The sequence below is a fragment of the Capricornis sumatraensis genome, chromosome 23 (genome assembly GCF_032405125.1).
Source record: "Capricornis sumatraensis isolate serow.1 chromosome 23, serow.2, whole genome shotgun sequence".
Taxonomy (NCBI): domain Eukaryota; kingdom Metazoa; phylum Chordata; class Mammalia; order Artiodactyla; family Bovidae; genus Capricornis; species Capricornis sumatraensis.
In genome coordinates, this window is record NC_091091.1 from 13,691,278 (window position 1) to 13,714,646 (window position 23,369).

Sequence of the window (23,369 nt, forward strand, 5' to 3'; positions counted from 1 at the left end):
ATGGACTGTCTAGCCCACAGGGTTGCAAAGAGTCAGACACTACTGAGCCACTTTCCCTTTCACTGTCATCAAAGCTAGGAAGCTAGTTTTCTGTGAGAGATGTGGGTGGGCCATACATGTGAGATAGCAACAGCTAGTGGGCCTTGTACCTGTTGTGACGAACTGCCCCCCTCAAGAATTTGAAAATTAAAATGTGGAAGAGCCTTTTAATAGTTGAACTATTGGAGTCAACTTAGAAATCGTGCTTCTGAGCAAGTATATGGAAAGTGATCAGGAAGAGACACAACAAGGTTTCTCCTGTACCCAGGAGGCTATGCTGGAATTGTATTAAACGTATTAAGGGAGGAGTATCGAAGTGTTGATCAGTCTTGTATCCTCAGCCCTAGAAAAAGAAGTGTCATATGTGCAAAGATAGGCAGTTCCCCTTTAGGTGACGCGGTGTGTCATCAATTTGATACTTGAGTTGCGAGACTATCTCTAGGGTAAATATGGCTGCAGACGGTTAATTCCAGTACATGATCGACATTTCAGGTTCCATTAGCAAGATCATCTGTTACTTAAGATAGATGTGTCAAACTAATCATGGTCTGATGCCATTCAATATTCGATTGCTGATGCCTTTTTGTTAGGATTTTTATGCTCATCGGGCAAGCTGATTTATAGTGATAGCTCACATTTATTAAATAGAAGTTACCAGTTACTCGTTTACACATTTTATGTATATTAGCTCATTTAATCCTCATAAGAGCCACGTGAGATAGATATCCTTGTTATCCCCCTGTACAGAGACACACAGAGTAATTTGCCTAATGGCAGAACTGGGATTCAGATTGAGCTGTCTGCCTCAAGACTGTCTTTTACCTGCTAGAACCACGTGCTGTACTCTCTGGGCTTCTCATGTAAACCTGCCCTCTAGGGGAACAACACAGTAATCCCATATTCTTGTGGTTATGTTTTGTCTTCTGTCAAAATGATTTCCTGATGGTGAATAACACAGTGCCTTCTGGTTATGACTTGGCAGACGGCCAGCTCCTGGACTGGGCAGCCTCACTGAGGCATTCACCAGTAAGTATTTGGTGGCCAGGATTTCCCAGTTGTCTTCTGGCTGCCTCAGTAAGAGAGCTTTCCAGAGTTGGAGTCCTGGTGCCAATCCCAGAGATTTTGATTTAATTGCTCCGGGATGAGGCCTCTGAATCTGTTCTTTAAAAAAAAAAAAAAAATCTCACTGGTGATTGTGGTGCCCATCAAAATTTGAAAACTACTGCTTCAGATGACACATGACTCTGTCAATTTGTTTAACAACCTAGTTTAAATCTAAGGCATGGCAAAAGGAACAATTTCACTTAGTAAGCTTTGGCAGAAGTTTAATGATGGTTCTGATGAGCTAAATGTAAAGATCAGTTAAAAATATGAAATCCTGATGCCTGGGACCAAATGGTATTGGCTTTAAGATGTGTAGCGGAGTGGTTTGGATTTTAGGCCTTGAGCTGGACATCCAGGCTGGGGATAGATGCCCTGTCTGTTGCACAGCTGGGCACATGTGGGCAGCCTGCTCAGGCTCTCCGGTACTGCATTCCTCTTTTGCCGGAGGGGGATGGTAGCTCCATACTGTAATCCATACAAAGTCCCGAGCCCAGAACCTTCTATTTGGTTAGTGTTCAGTAAACGCTAGCACTTGTTGCCATTTAAGTGTTTTTCCGACTGGGGATATCTTTGGTGAGCCTAATCCCCTTTCTGACCAGGTGTTTCTGCTCTCTCCAGCATGTCTCTGTAGAGTGGCTGCTGAGGGTGAAGCCTTTATTTGGTCTCCACACACAGCCTTAACAGCAGACTGGGATCTTTATAGACATTGTTCTTGAACCACCTTTAACCAGTATAGCAGTTGAGCAATTAGCTTAGTATTAAATCCTAAAGATATTTTAAAAATGTTTTTCAGCTAGTATAAACTAGGAATCAAAGGTCAGTTTTATAGTGATTTTTTTAAAGCATCTGAGCGAAAACAAATTCTCATTTTACTTTTTTCAGTTTCACTGAACTTCTGGCCTGGATTTTCTCAGGTTCTAATTTGTGTAAGGTTGTGCTTTATTAACAGCTTTTAAAAGAGTATGGAAGATGTATTTCTAGAGTTTCTTGGGATTTTCTTTTAAGGACTATATAAGATACTGAAGGAGTTCGAATTCTCCTTTTGGACATATTTAAGGCTCCCAAATTAAGGGATCAGGCTTTCTTTTTTTGTATTCTTTAGACCTGTAGATATAAAATTAGAAGAAAATGTAGCATATAGGCATGCATTGAGTAAGAAAATGGGCTCTTGATTCAAGTCCTGGCTTTCACCACTTATGGACTCCATGATTTTTGGCAAATTTCTAAAGTTCTCTATTCAATTTCTTCATCTGTCAGAGGCCTGATAATATCACCTAATTAATGGGGTTGTAATGAATATTAAATTATGTCAACTATATGTTGAGGCACTTGAGAGTATTGCTTGTTATTGTTCAATCCCTAAGTCGTGTCTACCTCTTTGCTACCCCAGAGACTGTGTAGCGGGCGAGGCTCCTCTGTCCTCCTCTGTCTCCTGGAGTTTGCTCAAATTCATGTCCATTGAGTCAGTGATGCTATCTGACCATCTCATCCTCTGCCACTCCCTTCTCCTTTCACCTTCAATCTTTCCCAGCCTTAGCGCCTTTTCCAGTGACTCAGCTCTTCGCATCAGGTGGCCAAAGTGTTGGAGCTTCAGCAACAGTCCTTCCAAGGAATATTCAGGGCTGATTTCCTTTAGGATTGACTGGTTTTCTTCTTGTAGTCCAGGGGATTCTCAAGTCTTCTCCAGCACAATTCAAAAGCATAAGAAGGTGCCTGTTGCGTAAACCTTTTAAGCATTGATGATTTTGATGAAAATGATGACATCCACCCAAAACATCTGAACAAAAAAGAAAACTAGAATAAAAATATTTTAGCATCTTAAATTTTTCTCGTGAACTGTTGGGGAAAAATTTTTAATTAAAAATAATTATGGGCCTTAGCCTATGAAAAAATATTTAATTCTTTTAATGTAATGCTTTATGTAGTAAGGTTAATTCCTACATCCTGTGGGATGGCTTAATTCCATAGCACAAGCTGGAATCAAGATTGCCGGGAGAAATATCAATAACCTCAGATATGCAGATGATACCACCATTATGGCAGAATTATGGAATTAAAAAGCCTCTTGATGAAAGTGAAAGAGGAGAGTGAAAAAGTTGGCTTAAAGCTCAACATTTAGAAAACTAAGACCATGGCATCTGGTCCCATCACTTCATGGGAAATAGATGGGGAAACAGTGTCAGACTTTATTTTGGGGGGCTCCAAAATGACTGCAGATGGTGATTACAGCCATGAAATTAAAAGATGCTTACTCCTTGGAAGGAAAGTTATGACCAACCTAGACAGCATATTAAAAAGCAGAGACATTACTTTGCCAACAAAGGTCCATCTAGTCAAGGCTATGGTTTATCCAGTGGTCATGTATGGATGTGAGAATTGGACTGTGAAGAAAGCTGAGTGCCGAAGAATTGATGCTTTTGAACTGTGGTGTTGAAGAGGACTCTTAAGAGTCCCTTGGACTGCAAGGAGATCCAACCAGTCCATTCTAAAGGAGATCAATCCTGGGTGTTCTTTGGTAGGACTGATGCTAAAACTGAAACTCCAGTACTTTGGCCACCTCATGTGAAGAGTTGACTCATTGGAAAAGACTCTGATGCCGGGAAGGATTGGGGGCAGGAGGAGAAGGGGACAACAGAGGATGAGATGGCTGGATGGCATCACCAACTCGATGGACATGAGTTTGGGTGAACTCCAGGAGTTGATGATGGACAGGGAGGCCTGGCGTGCTGCGATTCATGAGGTCACAAAGAGTCAGACGCAACTGAACTGCACTGATGGGATGGCTTATCTGTCATGTTTAGTTGGTAGTCGGATTTAGCAGAGAAGCTGAAGATGTTTTTGGAGTTGTATTTCTACATTATATTCTTTTCCTTTGTTAAAAAAAATGTTTTTATTTTTTTTCCTTTGTTAAAAAAAAATGTTTTTAATCTGACAAAATTTGTTATCCCGTATCAGAAAACCTGGATTCAAGTGTCTGTGCTGCCATTCATCAGGGAAGGCAGGTCACCTGGCTTGTGAGAACCTCTTCTCCTTTATCTGCAAAAGTAGAATAAGATACTGTATCTCACACATTTGTGTGAGAAATAAAGTTGCCTCCTAATGGGGCTTTCTACTCCCTCTGTTCTGCACAGTAGAAATAAAATGTGAGCTACCGATGTAATTTTAAGTTTCCCAGTAGCCACATTAAATAAAGAAATGAAATTAGTTTTAATATATTTTATTTAATCTGGTATGTCTAAAATATTATCACTCCAACATGTTAATATGAAAATTATTAATAGGATTATTCTTTTCATTGTCAGTCTTTGAGATCTGGTGTGTAATTTATACTTAGAGCACATCTCAACTTGAACTAGCAACATTTCAGGTGCTCAGGAGCCACATTCTGCTAGTGGCTATCAGTCCAGATCTGGAATACAGATTACTGGTCCCATCCCTGAGCACCTTGAGGCTGCCTCGGCCTCAAGCAGCCTTATTCTTGAAACTGTGTGCACCTCTGGACAAATGAGCCTGACATTTCTTTCTGCATCAACCTGGATTAGTATCTTTGTCCCTGGGAAGACAGGCTCCTGCCCTTAGCCTCCTAGCTGACCCACATGAGCACTTGCTCTGGATATGTCACGTGCCTCTCTGTTGGCCGAGGGCGAGAGACAACCAGGAATTCCTGAGAATGATAAACCTTTTGAACCATAACCATCAGAGTTCCAGGGCGGGAGCTGAAGTTCAGGACAGGATCAGGCTTCCTAATACCCTTCATTCTTGCCTCTTATCTGTCCTATTTGCCTTCTTTCCCACATTTTAGAGATTTATCTGGTGTCCCTGGGAAAACAGCAAATACCAGCAGTCTGCTAAAGAATTCAGCTTTTCCCGCCTCTGCTCAGTATTGATTAGCAAGGTAGCCCTTCCTTCCCAAACATTAACTTTTAAAAAAGACATTCAGAATGTTTTGGAGGCCAGGAAATTTGGAGAAAAGAAATATTCACATCTAAGCTTTTTTTTTTTAGGGTTTTGTACTGCTGTTTTTCACCCAAATTTGGGGAGAAATGTAGTAAAGGAGTGTTACCCCAATAGCTGTATGTAACGGTAAAAAGATGTAGAGAATAGGGCACCCAGGTGTACTCATCCAGCAAAAAAATCTGCTCAGATGTCATCTTCTCAGGAAGAAGTCCTACCCTGATCACTCTTACCTAAAATAGCCCCCAGCCTGCAGCACTCTCTCTCGCTACAATTTTTTGTCTGTTTTGTAGATATCACTTATTACTAACTAAAAGTCTTTGACTTCCCAAATAGAATATAAGCTCCATAAGAGTATGAACTTGTTTTGTTTATCCCTGCGTCCCCCAACTCCTAGTATAATGCATGGCTGTTGCAAGTGAAAAGTGAAAGTGTTAGTCTCTCAGTCCTGTCCAACTCTTTGCGACCCCATGGACTGTAGCCCACCAGGCTTCTCCATCCATGGCATTTTCTGGCAAGAATACTGCACTGGGTTGCCATTTGCTTCTCCAGGGGATCTTCCTGACTCAGGGATCGAACCCAGGTCTCCTGTATTACAGGCAGACTCTACCTTCTCAGCCACCAGGGAAGCTGGCTGTTGAATCAATGAATAAATAAGTGAAAGGAAATACTGTATGTACTGATAATTTTAAAATTAGTTTCCTAGGAGAAGTCTACCCTGACCATTGTTTCTCTGACCAGTGTATGTGATAAGTTTGAATTTTCAGACCTAATCTCAGTGGTAGGAATCCTGGTGTTTATTCTAGGTCAATCGTATAGATAAATTTTCACTGCTTTTAGATAGTCCAGGGCTTGCAGAGGGGAGAAAAATAGTTTGTAATGAAGTCGTAAAAGGGGGAGCTGATCTGTACAGGTGAAAATTTCAGATTACATAGGGTAATAAAATGGAAGAGGGGGCATTGGGATAGGGAATTCGGCTGAAAATTTTTTACAGTTCAGGTGCTGTTTATGTCTGAGGTTTTTGGGCAAGAAAGTTGGTAAATAAGAAGCTTAGGGAAAAGGTGGGAGAGAGTCATAACCAGAAAGATTAGTATTATTTGGAGGAGGGGTTGGCTATATAGACTTGTGCCCCAAAAGCCACAAATGGTATTTCTGTTGTCTTTATTTATAATAAGCTTTATTTAACATCTTAATTAATTAATCCTCGGTGGTTCTTTTGGCTTACCTCTTGTGCATTTGCACCAGCTTGATGTCACTGGCTATACTTCATGGCCCTTGGGATTATGGTCCTGTGAGCACGGACACATCATACTCTGCACGGGCCAGAAGTTCTGTTGAAACTCCTGGTTTGTCCCAGGAGCACCCTGCCCATAAAAACTAATCCAGGCATGTTGAGAACTCTCAAATAGTATTAAGTACTATTTATATTGCATTCAAGTAAACTTTTAGCAAAAGAAATAAATTCAGATTTACCAGCCTTTACTGTTCCTTGTTCTACTTCTTTAAATGAGAAAATCTATTGTTGTATGTAAATGCATCAACTTTTTTACATACTATGAATAGATTGTTTGGTTTGTGAATATATTTAAGAATAACAATAATCAAAATAGTTAATTTTTATATTGTGGCAGTAGGCTTTATTTCAGGTGTTTTTTAAAATAGTGTTATCATTTTAAGGTTTTATAAAGTTTGATTAATAGCATTTTATGTGTAGTAGATGATTTATAGGGACTGTCTAATTATACTAAGTTCAAGTGATGTATTTTAATCTAACATCTTGTTTCTTCTCAGTCTGCAAGACTTGTATTGTCCAGCACTTTGAAGATAGCAATGATTGTCCAAGGTGTGGCAACCAGGTTCATGAGACAAACCCATTAGAAATGTTGAGGTATGTCAATATATTTTTAGTTCCTCTAACTTAAATCATTATATAAGCTCTTAATAATTCTTATTAGGCATCATAATACTTGCTGGTGCCTTGACTCAGTTAATGTAGGCTTTGATTTTTGTTTTAAAGCATTTTATTTCAATTTATTTTATTAAGAAGAAATGAAAAATAAGGCTGTACATATTAAATATCTAAGAAATACATTTCCAAATTAAAAATTACAACATTATCTCAGGATCTCAGGGTGACTTTAGTTGCAGTTATTTTTAGTATTTTATTATTCTACACAGTACTCTGTATTTGTTGAGCTACATGATAGTGGAAAGAGGGCAGAACTAATAGGGATACTAGTCGTGGGACTCTTAATTTTTAAAAATCTATCATATATTCTACAAGTGTGCTGCTGCTAAGTCGCTTCAGTCATGTCTGACTCTATGCAACCCCATAGACGGCAGCCCACCAGGCTCCCCCGTCCCTGGGATTCTCCAGGGAAGAACACTGGAGTGGGTTGCCATTTCCATCTCCAATGCATGAAAGTGAAAAGTGAAGGTGAAGTCGCTCAGTCGTATCCGACTCTTAGCGACCCCATGGACTGCAGCCGACCAGGCTCCTCCGCCCATGGGATTTTCGAGGCAAGAGTACAGGAGTGGGTGCCATTGCCTCCTCCGATTCTACAAGTGTACATTTATGTAAAACCAAAACGAATTTTAAAATGAGTACCCTTTTTTTAATGGTATAATCATTATACCAAATAAATAGTAATAAGATAAAGAAGTATAGTCATATATTTTTAAAGTTAGAAGTGCTCTATAAGGTCCTAATCCAAACCAAACCCTTTTTCAAGATTGTGAATGGAAGTTTATAGGAGTGACACTACATTGCCTGAGGCCCAGCAAACTCAAATGTCACTTCCCGCCACAAACCACTGAACCCATGTTTCTCCCCATGGTTCCTACCATAGTAAAGAGCCCTCATGAACGTTCATCTCTGTGTAGTGTTTGCCATCATTCTGTAAATCTAGATTTTCAGGTCTTATATCTTTGACTTTTTTTCTATTTTAGTGTCTATAGTTGGAGTAATTTGTCTATAAGTAAATGTCTGCTCCATTGGCTTTCAAAGTTTGGTCCCCACACCATTACTATCTTAATAGAAATGACAGTTTTGGGGCCCCACCTCAGACCCTCGAATCAGCAACTCTGAGAAGTGCTGCAAGTGAGGGACATGGTGGGAGGAAGGGAGGCGGTGAAGGGCGGACAGATGCTAGTTCTAAATACAGTGGTGAGGATAGGCCTCATTGAGAAGGTGGGATCGGAGCCCAGGATCGCTGTCTCTGAGGGAACAGCCACGCGCAGATCTGGGGGAAGTAGGCCTGTTCCAGGTCAGGAGGGCACCTGCGGCTCGTCTGAGGAACCGCATGGGCAGGGGTCAGGAGCTCGGAGATGGGGCCTGTGTCTGACCTAAGCAGCTAGAGGGTGAGATAAGGAAGGCTAAGTAAGGAGAGAGCAGGTTTGGGCTGGCAGATCTGGGATTTAGGCTCCCTGGTGGCTCAGTTGTAAAGAATCCCCTTGCAATGGGGGAGACCTGGGTCCAATCCCTGGATTGGGAAGATCCCCTGGAGAAGGGAAAGGCTACCCATTCCAGCATTCTGGCCTGGAGAATTCCATGGACTGTATAGGACTGAGCAACTTTCACTTCACAGATGGGGAGTTTGGATTTGGACATGTTGAGTCTTTTAATCATTTCAGAGAAGAGGGAAGTTGGCTGGTGAATATACGATTCTTGACTTGAGAGAGGTCTCGCTGGGGTTAAAAATCTGGTGGTCTTCAGTGTGCAGACAGTATTTAAAACCGTGGGACAAGACAGGAGTGCATAAGGGCATGAGTGCAGAGAGAAGTATGGAGGACCGAGGCTGGGTCCCTGGAACATTCTAGAGTTGACAGATCAGGAAGAGGGGGAGTAACCAGCAAAGGATACTGAAAAGGCACAGTCAGTATAGGAGAGGGAAGCTTCCAGAGTGTGTGGCCTAGAAGCCAAGCAAAGATGGGTGCGTGCTGGACTGTGATGTTGTAAGGTGAAGACCGAGAGTTGGCAGTTGGATTTAACAATTGGAGGTCAGCGGCCTTGACAGAAGCACTTTCAGCGGAACCGTGAGGCGAAACCTAACTGGACTGTTTCAAGAGAGAAGGGGAGGCGCAAGAGTTAGAAACAGCGAGCATCAACAGCTTTTTTTCAAGTTTTGCCACTAATGGGGGCAAAGATATGGGGTGGTCACTGTTGAAAGAAGTACAGTCAAGAAGGCTTTTATTTTGTGATGTGGGAGCAATACTGACATGTTTGAAAGGAGTAATCCAAGAAAGAGCAAAGAGATAATAATAGGAGAGTGGGGGAGAGGGGACATTGCTGAAGCAGTGTTCTTGGGAGGGCCGAGGGTGTGGAGTGTAACAGCTGAAGAGACTGGCTTCATGTGGAAGCATCAGCAGACCCTCTGCAGCAGCAGGTGGGAGGGCAGCGTGCACATGCGTGCAGTTGCCACAGGTCGATACGGTGCTCAGATTCTGTAGACATTCGTGTCTCACTGAGCAGAAAATGTTGGAGAGGGAAAAATGTGTTGTGCAGGAAAGTAAGAGAATATGTGAACTGGGGAAATGTAGTATGAGTCCTGGAAATCTTAAAGGCACATCTGGGTTGTAGTTATGAATTTGAAGGGGTGTGGTTGTGTTTTTTTTTTTTCCAGCCCAATGGCTACCAGCACAAGTTAACAGAGAGTTGGGTTTAGCTAGCGTTGTAGTTGTACCAAATAATTTGAGCAGGTGAGGTGGGGACAAGGGAATCAAAGGAACATGGAAGGTGTGGCTTTAATGATGACTGACTGAGAAGTAAATTCTAAACTGGATGAGCAGGGCAGAGAGCACATGAAATTGGCGAGGAATGATGCATATTACAGGGACAGAAATGAAACTGGTTGATTCCTGATCTGTTTGTACGTGAGTGAGTGAGTGAGTGAGTGAGTGAGTGAAAGTCACTCAGTCCTGTCTGACTCTTTGAGACTTCATGGACTATACAGCCCATGGAATTCTCCAGGCCAGAATACTGGAGTGGGTAGCCATTCCTTTCTCCAGAGAATCTTTCCAACCCAGGGATCGAACCCAGGTCCTCCCGCATTACAGGCTGATTCTTTACCCGCTGAGTCACAGGGGAAGTCCAGGAATACTGAAGTGGGTAAGATCCAACCAGTCCATCCTAAAGGAAATCAGTCCTAAATGTTCATTGGAAGGACTGATGTTGAAGTTGGAACTCCAATACTTTGGCCACCTGCTGCGAAGAGCCGGCTCATTTGAAAAGACCCTGATGCTGGGAAAGATTAAAGGCAGGAGGAGAAGGGGATGACAGAGGATGAGACGGTTGGATGGCATCACAGACTCAATGGACATGAGTTTGCGTAAACTCCAGTGATTGGAGAAGGACAGGGAGGCCTGGCGTGCTGCAGTCCATGGGGTTGCAAAGAGTCGGACACAACTGAGTGATTGAACTGAGCCTATCCCTTCTCCAGAGTATCTTCCCGAACCAGGAATCGAACCAGGGGCTCCTGCATTGCAGGCAGATTCTTTACCAGCTGAGCTATCAGGGAAGCCCCTGTTTGTACATAGTAAGAAGAAATTATGTTAGAGAATTGGCGAATGGGTATGTAGAAATTGAAGAAAAGTAAATAGTTACTATACTCCAGGGAAAGAAAAAAGCTGAACGAGGGGATGTCTTTAATCAGAGTACACTGTGAATATTTATATAGTCATAATCGTGTAAACGTTCACTGTTAAACACAAAAACGGCAGTAAGACTATCAGGAAGAGGAGAGTTAGGAGAGAGTGCGTGTTGGGAGGACAGGGGCGTGGCGGGATGATGTCAAGAGAGCTAAAGCCTTATCTCCCACAGAAGGAGGTGAGAAAAATCTAGACAGCAAAAAAGGAATGGCTTTGTTTTTTCTCTGTCTATCTATAATATATATAGAAATATGAAAGTAAATACTAATAGAAACAGCTTGGATTTGAAAGTGGTTGTACCTGGGGTTGTAGGAATCAGGAATAGAAAGGGTGGGGCAAGAGAATGTGATATTTTAATATAGCATTTAAGGTTGGGGGAAGTTTGATTTGTTACTTTTGTGTTAATATATGTATTTTGTTGATAGAACAAATATTTAGAGAAATAATACTTCTTTTAAATACTGCAGCTGTTAAATAGACTGGGAAAACTGAATGAGTTAGTATGTGTGTCCTGAAGAATAAGGTGACACTGGTTCGGCTGGAGAGTAGGACTGGGAAAAGAGTATTTGAGCCAGGATGAAGAGCGTGAGGCAGAAAAACAGGTTGGAAAAGGCCAGGCATCCCTAGGGATGACTGACCAGGCCAGCTGGCTAGAGAAGAGTGACAAGACAGCAGCACCACCTGCAGTTTGTAGGTTGGACTCAAGTTATAAGAACACCTTAAGCCGGGTGTTGGGAAGAAAGTAGTTCTTGAGCAGGCAAGTAATGATCAGATTAGTGCCTAAGGAAAATTCGTTATGAACATGTCAAGGATAAAGAGAATATCTCTGGGCTGTCCTCTAAGTAGGGTGCTAACTGAGGGAACAGAAGGATGGGAAGTGTGAAAAGACTGGGTGGGAGAAATACCGAGAAGGGGGCTGGATGAGTAAACATGTGAAGCAAGAGAGACAGCTAGGTGAAGATACTGCTTGCATTTTGAGCCTATTTGGGAGTGATACAGTATCATTTCTGCATTTAACTTTAAGAAAGTAAGGCAGGTTTTCAGAGATATTTTGTTGAAGGAGAAGACATAATCTTGACATAGATGAACAGAAAGGAGGAGCTTGAGATATTCGGCATCTGTTGGAAATATGGAACTTGAGCTTCACAGAGAGAGAGAGAGAGAGTGTGCGTGCGTGCGTGCGTGCGTGCGTGCGTGCGTGCGTGCGTGCGTGTGTGTGTGTGTGTGTGTGTGTGTGATCTGCCTGTATGTTAGTTTTGAAGTCACAAAAGTGGATGAGATCCTCAGGAAAGGAAGTATGTAGAAGAGATCAGAGAGCAGAGCAAAGGAGAATCCTCGGAGGTAGAAGTAGTTGGAAAAAGAAAAATATCTAGGGAACAAAGAAAGTCGATAGGAGAAAAGAGAAATTGAGAAAGGAAATTTTCAAAGAGGCATCGCCAGGCAGCATTGACAAACTGCTGCAGAGCATGAGGAGAAAAATGGCTTTAAAAGTAATTAAAATTTTTTAAATTTTAACTCTAAAATTTCTTTTAAAATCTATTCAATAATGGAAGTTATTGATGATTTGGGAAGGTCTGTCAAGTAAGAGAAGCAAAAAATATACGACAGAAATAATGTTGGTTATGCTTTCAAAGTTTTCCAGTTGGAAGAAGAGGTTGAGAATCTGCTAACGGCTTGAGAAGGCAATGGCACCCCACTCCAGTACTCTTGCCTGGAAAATCCCATGGACAGAGGAGCCTGGTGGGCTGTAGTCCTTAGGGTCGCTAAGAGTTGGACACAGCTGAGCAGCTTCACTTTCCCTTTTCACTTTCATGCATTGGAGAAGGAAATGGCAACCCACTCCAGTGTTCTTGCCTGGAGAATCCCAGGGATGGGGGAGCCTGGTGGGCTGCCGTCTATGGGGTCGCACAGAGTCAGACACAACTGAAGCGACTTAGCAGCAGCAGCAACGGCTTGAGAAGACAATAGGTTAAGCCAGGGTTGGGGGGGAGGGTGGTTTAGATGTGAGAAAAGTGTCCATGTTTATTGTCAGAGAAGAGTACTGCAGTTGAGCAGAAGGAAGGAGACGAGAGGGAAGGGCGCTGCAGGAGCAGGAGGGTGAGATGAGAAGTGAAGCCATGGAAAGGAGGAGTTGCTCAGATCCAGGAGGGAAAGGAGACAGGAGCAATGGCAAGATAGCGGGCTTTTGTTCTGGCCACGCTGATGTTTGGCACGCGGGATCTTACTTCCCCAACCAGGGATTGAACGTGCACCCCTGCAGTGGAAGGGTGGAGTCCTAACCCCTGGACCACAAGGGAAGTCCCCAGTATTACGTTTTTTATTAGGGAAAATGGTCTCACTTTCTCAGAATGGAGATTTTCTTTCTCTACCAGAGTTGTCGTAGAGATTTTGAAAGTGGCTGGATCAGCTACTGGTGTATAACAGACCACACCTAAATTTCATGCTGAAAACAACACGAAAAGCAGTTTTGATTCCTTGCAGTTCTGTGTGGTTCACAGATCCAGGTGGGCCTGCTGATCTTGGCTGGGCTCACTTAGGTGACTGCAGTTAGAGGCTGGTGGGTCACTGCTCTGCTGATCCTGGCTGGGTTCTGTCCTGTTGGGTTGGGCTGCCCATGAACTGGTCTGAGATGGCCTTACCAGGGCAGCTTGGCTCTGTAGGACGTGGTGTCTCATCCTCCAGACTTGTTCGTATGGTGGCAGGGTTCCAAGAAAGTGCGCCAAAGCACATGAAATGCCTCAGGCTTGGGCTCAGAGCTCAGCGGTGACACTTGCGCCACATTCTTTGGCCTGAGTATGTTTCAAGGCTGGCCCATATTCTCAGGGTGGAGGAAAAGACCCCCTCCCTTAATCACAGTCCTGTTCAGGGTGGGTAGATTATAGAGAGAACGGGAGGACGGGACCATTTTTATAATCTGTCTGCTACTGGGACAGGCTGGAAATAAATGTGTGCCACCTACAGAGTAGTTGGGTATGGTGCTTGTGCTAAAACCATATGTTCTATATGTTGTAATATATGTGAGATGCAAATCTTAAACATTTACATACTGGATTTTAATGTCTTTATTGTTAGTATATTCTCTTTTATCCTCTTTGGAAGGTTGGATAACACACTAGAGGAAATTATATTTAAGTTGGTTCCTGGACTACGAGAACGTAAGTTACTCTTTGAATTCTTGCAGATTTTTTGTTTTGTAAAATCACCATTTTTGTTAACGATTTTGTGATTGTTTCTATTATTTTTATACTTATTTTTCTTTCAAATTAGAAGAACTTGAGCGTGAGTCTGAATTTTGGAAGAAAAATAAGCCTCAAGAAAATGGACAAGGTGACTTTTTTTTTTTACTTCTATCTGTTGGAATTTCTTAGCTTTTTGTAGCTGTGGTGAACTCATCTCTCTCTCCAAGCTCAAATTTCTCCTGTACAATAATATTGTGTACCCCTTTATATTATGAACTTTTCTGTCATTATGAACTTTTAATATAGAATCATGAGATTTTGTGTAAATGCATGTAAAATCTGGATCAGTCCAATTGAAGGTAATTGGAAATAGAGGAAACTGGGAAGAGAAAAAGGAGATAAGACAGAAAAATGACCACTGATTATAGCAGAATTAGCTAAAGAGGTATAGGAAACTGAAGAAATAGCCACAGCCTGCAGCTGAACAGTGAGGGGGTTATGGTTGTATTTATTTTATTTTGTATATTTAATAGGAGAAGGGACTTGAATGTAGCTGAAAGCCATATAGATCAGAGGATCTTGCTATGCTCTGATAATCTGGAATGAACTTTTCATAGGTAAAGTTCCAATAATACAAATTTATATATTCTGAGATTTGAAAAATATTTCTAGGTGTTTCTGGGAACTTTCCCCCTCACATATGTTAAGTGTTCACATTTGCCTTTTAGGTCCCAGGAGATTCAGCAGTGAGTAATTTTTAATAATTAAGGAAACTGGCAGACATTACTGGGTAGAGAAAAGGCTTTTAGTACGTATATAATTCACATAAAAGGAAAAAAAGTACAACATATATGAAATTATAAGGAAGAAGTGTCCTTTCGTTTTGTCATTTAATATGAGATTTGTTTCAGGATGGCCTGAATACCACTGAAATTTTTCAAGGATTGCATGTGTTTTTGTAGGCTCATTCTTCTATAGAGCTCAGTTTTCCACCTTTGGTTTTCCCATAAGATTCATAGGATTGTCAATTACATACATACATTTGAAATGGCTTTCTCTCTTCATATGAAAAATGGGGATCAGAGGTTTTTTTTTTAGTTCATCTGAACTGTGCAGGACTGGCTTCCTAAAGCAGGGAAAGTTTGAGAATAATTTTGAATGGAATAAGGTAGCAAGGGATTATTTTTAATCTATAATTAAAACACTGAAATGGGCAAAGAAGCCAAGCCTGGCAAAAAAAGACTTAATTAAAGGCTTATTTTACCCAGATGTAAACTGCAATTTATACAGTAGTGCCATAGTAAAAATATAGGTAAAATTGACTGAATGCTCCAGTTTTTAACTACGTTTTCAAGACAGTAGGAGCCAGGGCTTGTCATCAGAAGCTGTGTGGTCAGGTTAGCCCATGACTGCGGCTTACAGAGGGCCTAGTGAAGGACCACAGCCTGAGCTGTGTTTCTCTCCTTCCCCCCATATTTCTGTCTTTTAAAAACAGTTCTATCATATTTGGTCTTAAATTGGGTAGAGGATTTAGACCTTTTCTTGGAGCTGGAGCTTGGTCCATAGAAGGCAGTTCCTTTCTAGGTAATTTCCATATAAAAAGGCAGGAGAGAACACCCACCTCCCCTGTACAGCACATCTGGGATGCTTTTCCACAGTCGTTAAAGAGAAGCTAACTCATCTCTTTTTTTTAATCTAACTGGTCTGTTTTTTTCCTGGGCTTTTCTATACTGTAATGCTTGGCTGGCTCGCTCTTTCAAGTTTCAGCTTACATTTTATCTGGAAATCGCCCCTGAATCTTCGCTTCACCACAGAATTTGGGTTTCTTACCCCCTCTGTTATGTGTGCCCACTTGGCCCGTCTTACCTCTTACATCAGAGTCCATCAGCTTCTCCGTCTGTTTTCTTTACTTGCCTGTACCACCTTCTATACCCTGACACTGTAAGAGTGAGGATGACCTCATAGTTTTAGTGTTGTTCCCTCAGGCTTCGTCTAACAGAATTAAAGGCTCTCAATAAACAAACGAATCATTACATATATGTGCATTATATGTAGCCTGCTGGCATTTCATAGGTTAAATACATCTGATTATAATATGAAATATTCTCAGGTTTCTTTGATGGTGTTTTAATATGTTAGTTACATGCATGTTAAAAAAGCTAATTCATTCTCGTTATTTCACTAGCTAATTAATTTTGAACTTAAATATTTTAGTTTTACTAAATATTTACTTAGTTTTAAACTTTGAATAAATGTAGAATTTGGAAGCATTTTTTTCTTTGATCAAAAACACTTTATTATGTTTATACAAACTTGAAATTCTAATTACATACGTTGACTGAACTGTTTAAACGACGTAGTTAAAAAAAAAACATTTTATACATTTCTTTAAACAATGTATTTTCAAAATTATTAATTTATCAAATATATATTGTTGTGTTGTTTAGTGACTAAGTTGTGTCTGACTCTTCGTGACCTCCTGGACTATAGCCCGCCAGTTTCCTCTGTCCATGGAGTTTACAGGCAGGATTACTGGAGTGGGTTGCCATTTTCTTCTTGAGGGTAGAAGTATTTTTATATCCTGTCAATTTCTAAGTGGTCTAATCACTAATGGCAGTCATTTTGTGACCAAATATAGTTAGTCCTAAATCTTTCATTTGGATATCCTGTTGAGTCCAGAATTTGTAAGCTATGCTAATGAATCACTTAATGGTTTTTTAAAAATATTTCCATTATTGAGTTGCTTGGAACATTTTAAAGGTACTAAAATTTTCGGTTATTCTTCATCAAGAACTGTTAAGAAATGTTTTTTAAATTTGACCTTTGTTCTCATGGTTAGTGTATTGTTGCTTAACTATAAAATCAACTTTGAGTTATATCTAACTTGGATATGTTTAAATTATACAGATGATATGTCAAAAGCTGACAAACCTAAAGCAGATGAAGAAGGTGATGAAAACCAAGATGATAAAGACTATCACAGAAGTGACCCACAAATTGCTATATGTCTAGATTGTTTACGAAATAATGGACAATCAGGGGACAACGTAGTAAAGGTGAGTGGACAACTTCAGTTATTATTTTTATAATCATTTTATAGTAAATCTTCTATAACTTGTTGATAAATTTTCCTAGTGTCTCAGAATGTTGGCTTTCAAAGTTTTTATTAACATAAACAAACAGAACGTCCCTTTCTGATACTTCCTTGCCTGCAAATTGCTAAGCAGTTGCTTACTTACTTCAGGCTCCTTCCTGATGTCTAACCCTCAAAACTGAACCGTCCTGGGTCAATGCCACCACCTAGTGGCCAACATGGAGAATCACACCTCTATTTCTCCTTCCATCTCCTTTTATACCTTTGTTGGGAGTTCATACACATACACTGTTTTTCCGTTTTTAAGTGTAGTCACCAACTCAGACTCGAGTCATTTCATGACACACAGCACCTTCAGCCCTTTTATTCATTCTCTTTTCGTTTTCTCTTTTGTTTCTCTATTTTTATTTGCAACTCAAAAGCTATCCACGTCATGGCTAATACATTTTATGAACAGTGTAGTTGGTTTAGATGGATGTCATAAAGTACCTGTGAACTTTTCCTTAACTTCCTCTGTGTGATCTGTAAGCCAGTGAGTTGAATTCCTCAATGCTGATTAAGTTTTCCCAGCATCTTGCAAAAAGAAATACGTATTAGCGTAGTGATTCAGTGAGTATTATCGACTATCCCATGGACGGAGGAGCCTGGTGGGCTGCAGTCCATGGGGTTGCTAAGAGTCGGACACGACTGAGCGACTTCACTTTCTCTTTTCACTTTCATGCATTGGAGAAGGAAATGGCAACCCACTCCAGTGTTCTTGCCTGGAGAATCCCAGGGACGGGGGAGCCTGGTGGGCTGCCATCTATGGGGTCGCACAGAGTCGGACACGACCGAAGCGACTTAGCAGCAGCAGCAGCAGCATGGACATGAGCAAAGGTGTAAATAGTAAGTTTTTTCACTCAGGGATTTTTGGTTAGGTCTTACTCATGCAAACAGGTATAATAAAATAAGATGATAGATTTAGTTAAGAGAGATTGGTTGGACAAGACATGTAAAAGAGCACAGCAGGGGTTAGAGCAGTGGCCTCCGTCCCACCCTTCAGGGCCTGTCTGTTGGCATCTCGTGCTCTGCTGCAGCACCCTTCCCTGTTTGTCAGCCTTCTTTGCATAAGAATTTTTAATGACCTTACATTTCTCTCTTATTCTCAGTCACTTCTGTAATCCCCTTTGGGGGAGGTTCTTCTTAATGGAGATTATGCTCATCCTTTAGGCTCTAATATATACAGTTATTATCTTGTAGTGGAAATTGAGTCAATCAAAAGGCGGAGTATCTCTTCACAAATAAATGAGAAGTCTACTTCTCTGCAGGATTTCTAGTATGAAAGTTATAAGTCATTGAATTTCAGATTCATCTGAAAAATTAACTATCCCCTGCCTTGATACTGTTTGACATCTTTGACACCTCACCATTCCAGTTGAGCTTTTATCTTTTCCCTCTTTCCTTTATAGATTTTTCTTCATTCTTGTGCCTTCCTTCTTAAAACAACTTTTACAGCTTGGCTTGTACTGTGTACTGACTTGACTTGGCTTGTACTGACTTGCGCTGTGCTTTCCTGAGTCTCACCCTTTCCCTCTGGCCACTCCTATACTGTCTCTACTGACTTGACTTCTTCCTGTCTTCTGCTTGGTATGTGTGAGTGTAGGCTAATATCTCGCCCCCCACTCAGCTATTCTTTCTCTGTAGTCATCCTAGGAGGTCACTTCTACTTTTTGTGACTTCCAACTATGCAAAGAAATTTTTAAATCCCCCTTTCCAAACCTGTCATCACTCCCACGTTGAAGTATTATGTCTCTAACTACTTTTAGTATCCTAACTAGGAGTTTCACTAATACATAAAACTTCACATATTAAAAGACAAATTCACTATACTGTACTTTCACCTAACTTTACTCCAAACATGCAGTTTCCCTTGTCACTACCATCTTTTAACCAATCATAGAAATTCAAATTCTTACATTTTTTGACCTTCTCTCCCTTGCCTTCAACCAGTCATAAGTCCTGCAAAATTTCCCTCAGTCTAAGAAGTGCTGCTCACATTATATCTAGATTTTTAAAAGTAGTCTGAAGTGTTTCCTGTATTCTTGATTTCTTTTGTTATCCAGGGCTGAGGCTGCAGCCTTAGTGTGTGCAAGCAGTTATAGCCACTCTCAGGGTCAAGTAGTATTTTAGGTTCTGTGGGCTATATGGGCCTTGTTGCAACTGCTCAGCTGACTTATTTTAGCACTAAAGCAGCCACAGATGACAGTGGACAAACCGCCCTTGCGGTGTCCCCCTGGACGTCACTTGTGAGAACAGACAGACAGCCGAGTTTGGCTTGAGGGTCGTGGCCGTAGTGCGCCACCTTCTAGAATCAAGTCTTGACTCCTTGTGTTAGCATTCAAGGTCTTTCATTAAAACCCCTGTGTTTGTAAGTTTATTTTCCATAATTCCTGGCAGTGAATCATCAAAATATGATTCTTGTCATTTATCTCTGAGCACCAACATAAATTTTGGCACCCATGTATCTGACAAAGAATTTGCATCCAGAGTATATAAAGGCTTATATTAAGAATATTTAAAACCCCTAAGACTTTGAACAGTCCTTCCATTTTGGCGTGTTCTTCTCTCTCCTCACCACTGTCCAAGACTTCTGTCAAGATTCAAGAGACTTCTATTTTTGTGATTTTTTTTCCCCCATCTTGGTGAATCCCTTCTGAAATTGGCTTGCATGTATTACTCAATTAGGGCTTACTTTGTTATTGATTAAATCAGTATTTGTGTTCTAAAGGTACCAGGCACTAATACTGCCTTTTATCTTTTTTGGCATGTGTCTTATCCTTGAAATTGGATTATATATTGCATAAAGGCAGAAAAATTACTCCTAGGTTCCTTTATAGCCTTCTCAGCTATCTCATTCCTCTGTAATAGGATGAGATTCTCAGTAACATATTGTTTATATAGTATACCTACTGCAGTTCAAACGTCGAAGTCAGGAGCAAGAACGCAGTGAAACTATTAGAATAAGGACCTTCAAAAATTTGCTCCTGCATAAAATCAGTGAAAAAGCTGGCAAAAGTTTTCATAATCAACTTTTTCAGAAATCTGATAGTTAACCAAAGGCTAAAACCCTTGCAGAAACCAATGGAGCAAAAAAATGTCTGACTCTTGGTAAAAATAATTTTACCTTGCCTTAGTCCCATCCTCTACTCTCAGCTCTGAAACAGCCTGGTAAAAATCACAGCCCATTATCCCACTGCAGCTTCTCAAGTACCAAAGGACAGAAGGGAGGTGGATCTCTTTCAAAGCCTAATTTCCAAATAATTATAATTTGTCTGATGGATCCTAGAATACTGCACTTAAGAGGTTGTCTATATTAGACCTGACTTGAAGCTTGCCTAATGGATAAAACCTTCTCCATGGACTAGGGAGGAGCAGGAGGAGGAAACTAAAGACAAATGAACGTTGCTGTGACTGCATGACTGCCTGAATTATAAATAACATTTGGGGCAAAAAGTAGACTTAACCAAAAAGCCTAAAAGGAAAAACTAGAGAGGGAGATGTCTACAGATGTCAAGATGTATAGCAGCTTTGAGAAGCTCAAACATATTCATGGGAATCTAGAAGGGCACGCATATACACAGGATTGTGCAGATGCTCAGAAAAGACCTTCAGAGGCCCTAAACCCTCACCTTCGGCAGACATCAAGGTTCTGCACAAGCCAGAAGTGAAGACCAAGGTAGAGTTATCAACAGCTTGGTTAAGTGTTAGAAGTATGCCCCAAAACTCACACAGAGTCCTTCAGCAAAGACTGGGAAACTGACTGGTTCCAGGGAAATCTCTGTTCAGTTGTTAGCTGACCATACATGCTGTAAAGAATACAGACTTTGCAGAATTAGTTTTAAAAAGTCATTAAATAATGACAGGAATCCCTGAGGAGCAGGCAGGAATTTGATTTCCAGTGTTACCACATTAAAATGTTCAGTTTTCAACAAAAAATTGTGAGATGGAAACAAAGTATAGCCCATATATAGGAAAAGCAGCAAATGTGGTGTAAATATAACATTTCTATGGAGAGAATGCATAATTGTTATATTTTTATTTCCAAAGTACTTACACATCAAATATTAAATAATCCAAGCTGAAATTTCGTTAGCAATTGATGTCAGACGTTATTGGATTAAAAATTCCAAAAACAAGCTTTCACTACTACTACTTCTGCTAAGTCGCTTCAGTTGTGTCCAACTCTGTGCGACCCCGTAGACGGCAGCCCACCAGGCTCTGCCGTCCATGGGATTTTCCAGGCAAGAGTACTGGAGTGGGGTGCCATCGCCTGCCTAGTTTTAAAACCTTTACTCTTCTGAGGTCTCTATACTTACTAGTAATTTTGAAAAGATTATGCATGATGACACCAGGTCATTTCTACAGGTTCTTTTATCATTAGACTTCCCTGCAGATGAAAATACACTTAAAAGGTCTTCTAGTACCCTCACAGTATTCTCTGACTCAACTGGGGCCTATGAAACATGCTAACAAGTCTGCCCAAGCTGTCTGGAAACCTTGGTGAGGCTGCGCTGGTGTGAGCAGACAGCAGAACGTCCGTGTGCGTCTGTCACTGTTCTCGCGCTGTCTGGAGCGTCAGTCTTCTCATTCGAAATGGGTCAGGTGCCTCTTGCTTTAGATGTGACTTTTAACTTCTGCTATCTTCTAAATGGATACTTTACCATCTGAATTGTGATCAGGTGTTATTTGTAAATAGATTCGTTTCTGTTGGTCTTTGCTGGGCAATATATTTTGCTAGGAATATATTTTGACTGGATAGGTCCACTTTCTGACTTCATGAATTAAGGAACGTTTCCAAATTGTTGACCTAATTTCCTAAGCATAAGTAGCAGTAACACTTTATATCTTTTAAAGATCCAATAGCTTGGTTTTGTTTTTGTTTTAATGTTGATAACTTTTAAGATTAGGGGATATAATTTTCTTTCACAAATTGGGTCAGGTGTATCATGTCTGCCACCTCTTTTGTGGTGTTCATTCTTGAGTGGTACTTATATTTTATTGATGTTTAAGTTTAATGAGTGGATTCGTACTGCTAAGGAAATGAGGAAACCAAAGCATAGTGAAATATTTTCATTAATAATCTTTATTTCCTTTAGGGTTTAATGAAGAAATTCATTCGGTGTTCTACACGTGTAACTGTGGGAACTATTAAAAAATTTCTAAGTTTAAAACTAAAACTTCCAAGTTCTTATGAGGTAAGTTAATAATCTAATCTTGATTATTTTGATAATTCTAATCTGAAGGAGAATTCTAACAAAAGAAAGTAAAAAGAATACATTTAATTTTGTGGAAATTTTGGTTATTTTCGTGTTAAAATTTTAATTTTTGGATGTAATATTCCATTTTTTGTAATCTGTATTTTTGAATTTAATGTCCTGACTAGAACATGATACTTATAAATTTAACATTTTATAATTAGAGGAGATATTTACCATTAAGTATTCTTGAAATAAATACCCCAGCTAAAATGGATGGTTTTTTTTTTAATGCCTGCATCCTTTATGGTATGTTCTTTTTTTCAGTCTGAGACCTTTTCAATGCATTTTAACATTCTTTAAAGACATCTTTTTCAGAATGTAAAGCATTGTTGTTTTATGAAAAGGGATTTTGTAATTGGTATTCATTTAGTTCTGTCCTATGCAAAAGCGATACATTGTCTAGCCCTAGGTAACGCCAGCATACTGTGTCTACATAAATGTAACATCCTAGTTTCTGTACAAGAGAGGTCAGTTGCCCTGATGTTGAGCACAGCACAGTTTGTAACGTGTGCAGTGTTTCAAGGATGTTTTCCATCCTAAAGCTGTGGCTGTGACATAATGAGGGAACATGGCTACCATTTCTCACGCACGCAAATGGCAGTCTTGCAACTTGTATAAATTTCCTCTTCCTCCCTTCTGAGATCCACTGCTGCTAAGTCACTTCAGTCATGTCCGACTCTGTGTGACCCCATAGACGGCAGCCCACCAGGCTCCCCCGTCCCTGGGATTCTCCAGGCAAGAACACTGGAGTGGGTTGCCATTTCCTTCTCCAATGCATGAAAGTGAAGTCGCTCAGTCTTGTCCGACTCTTAGCGACCCCATGGACTGCAGCCTACCAGGCTCCTCCGTCCATGGGATTTTCCAGGCAAGAGTACTGGAGTGGGGTAGCGCCTAAAAAACCTTTAAGACCAAGGCTTAGATTCCTGTATAAACAAAGGCATCAAAGGCAACATAGCGTTTTCAAGCTTATATACAATAGTATTCATATGAACAATCATAGCAGAAACAAAATAAGATTTAAACACAGGCATTGCCAGGTATTAAGTCTGTATCTTG

General features: G+C 40.6%; 1 protein-coding gene across 1 annotated transcript in view; it reads left to right on the plus strand.

Annotated features, from left to right (window-relative positions):
- PCGF5 (polycomb group ring finger 5) overlaps window positions 1-23,369 on the plus strand; it is a 50,066-nt gene that overhangs the window by 12,795 nt on the left and 13,902 nt on the right. The window contains exons 2-6 of the mRNA XM_068961680.1: window positions 6,889-6,985; window positions 13,843-13,898; window positions 14,011-14,070; window positions 16,830-16,978; window positions 22,152-22,250. Coding sequence (XP_068817781.1) covers window positions 6,889-6,985; window positions 13,843-13,898; window positions 14,011-14,070; window positions 16,830-16,978; window positions 22,152-22,250 — 461 coding nt within the window. The remainder of the gene's footprint in view (window positions 1-6,888; window positions 6,986-13,842; window positions 13,899-14,010; window positions 14,071-16,829; window positions 16,979-22,151; window positions 22,251-23,369) is intronic.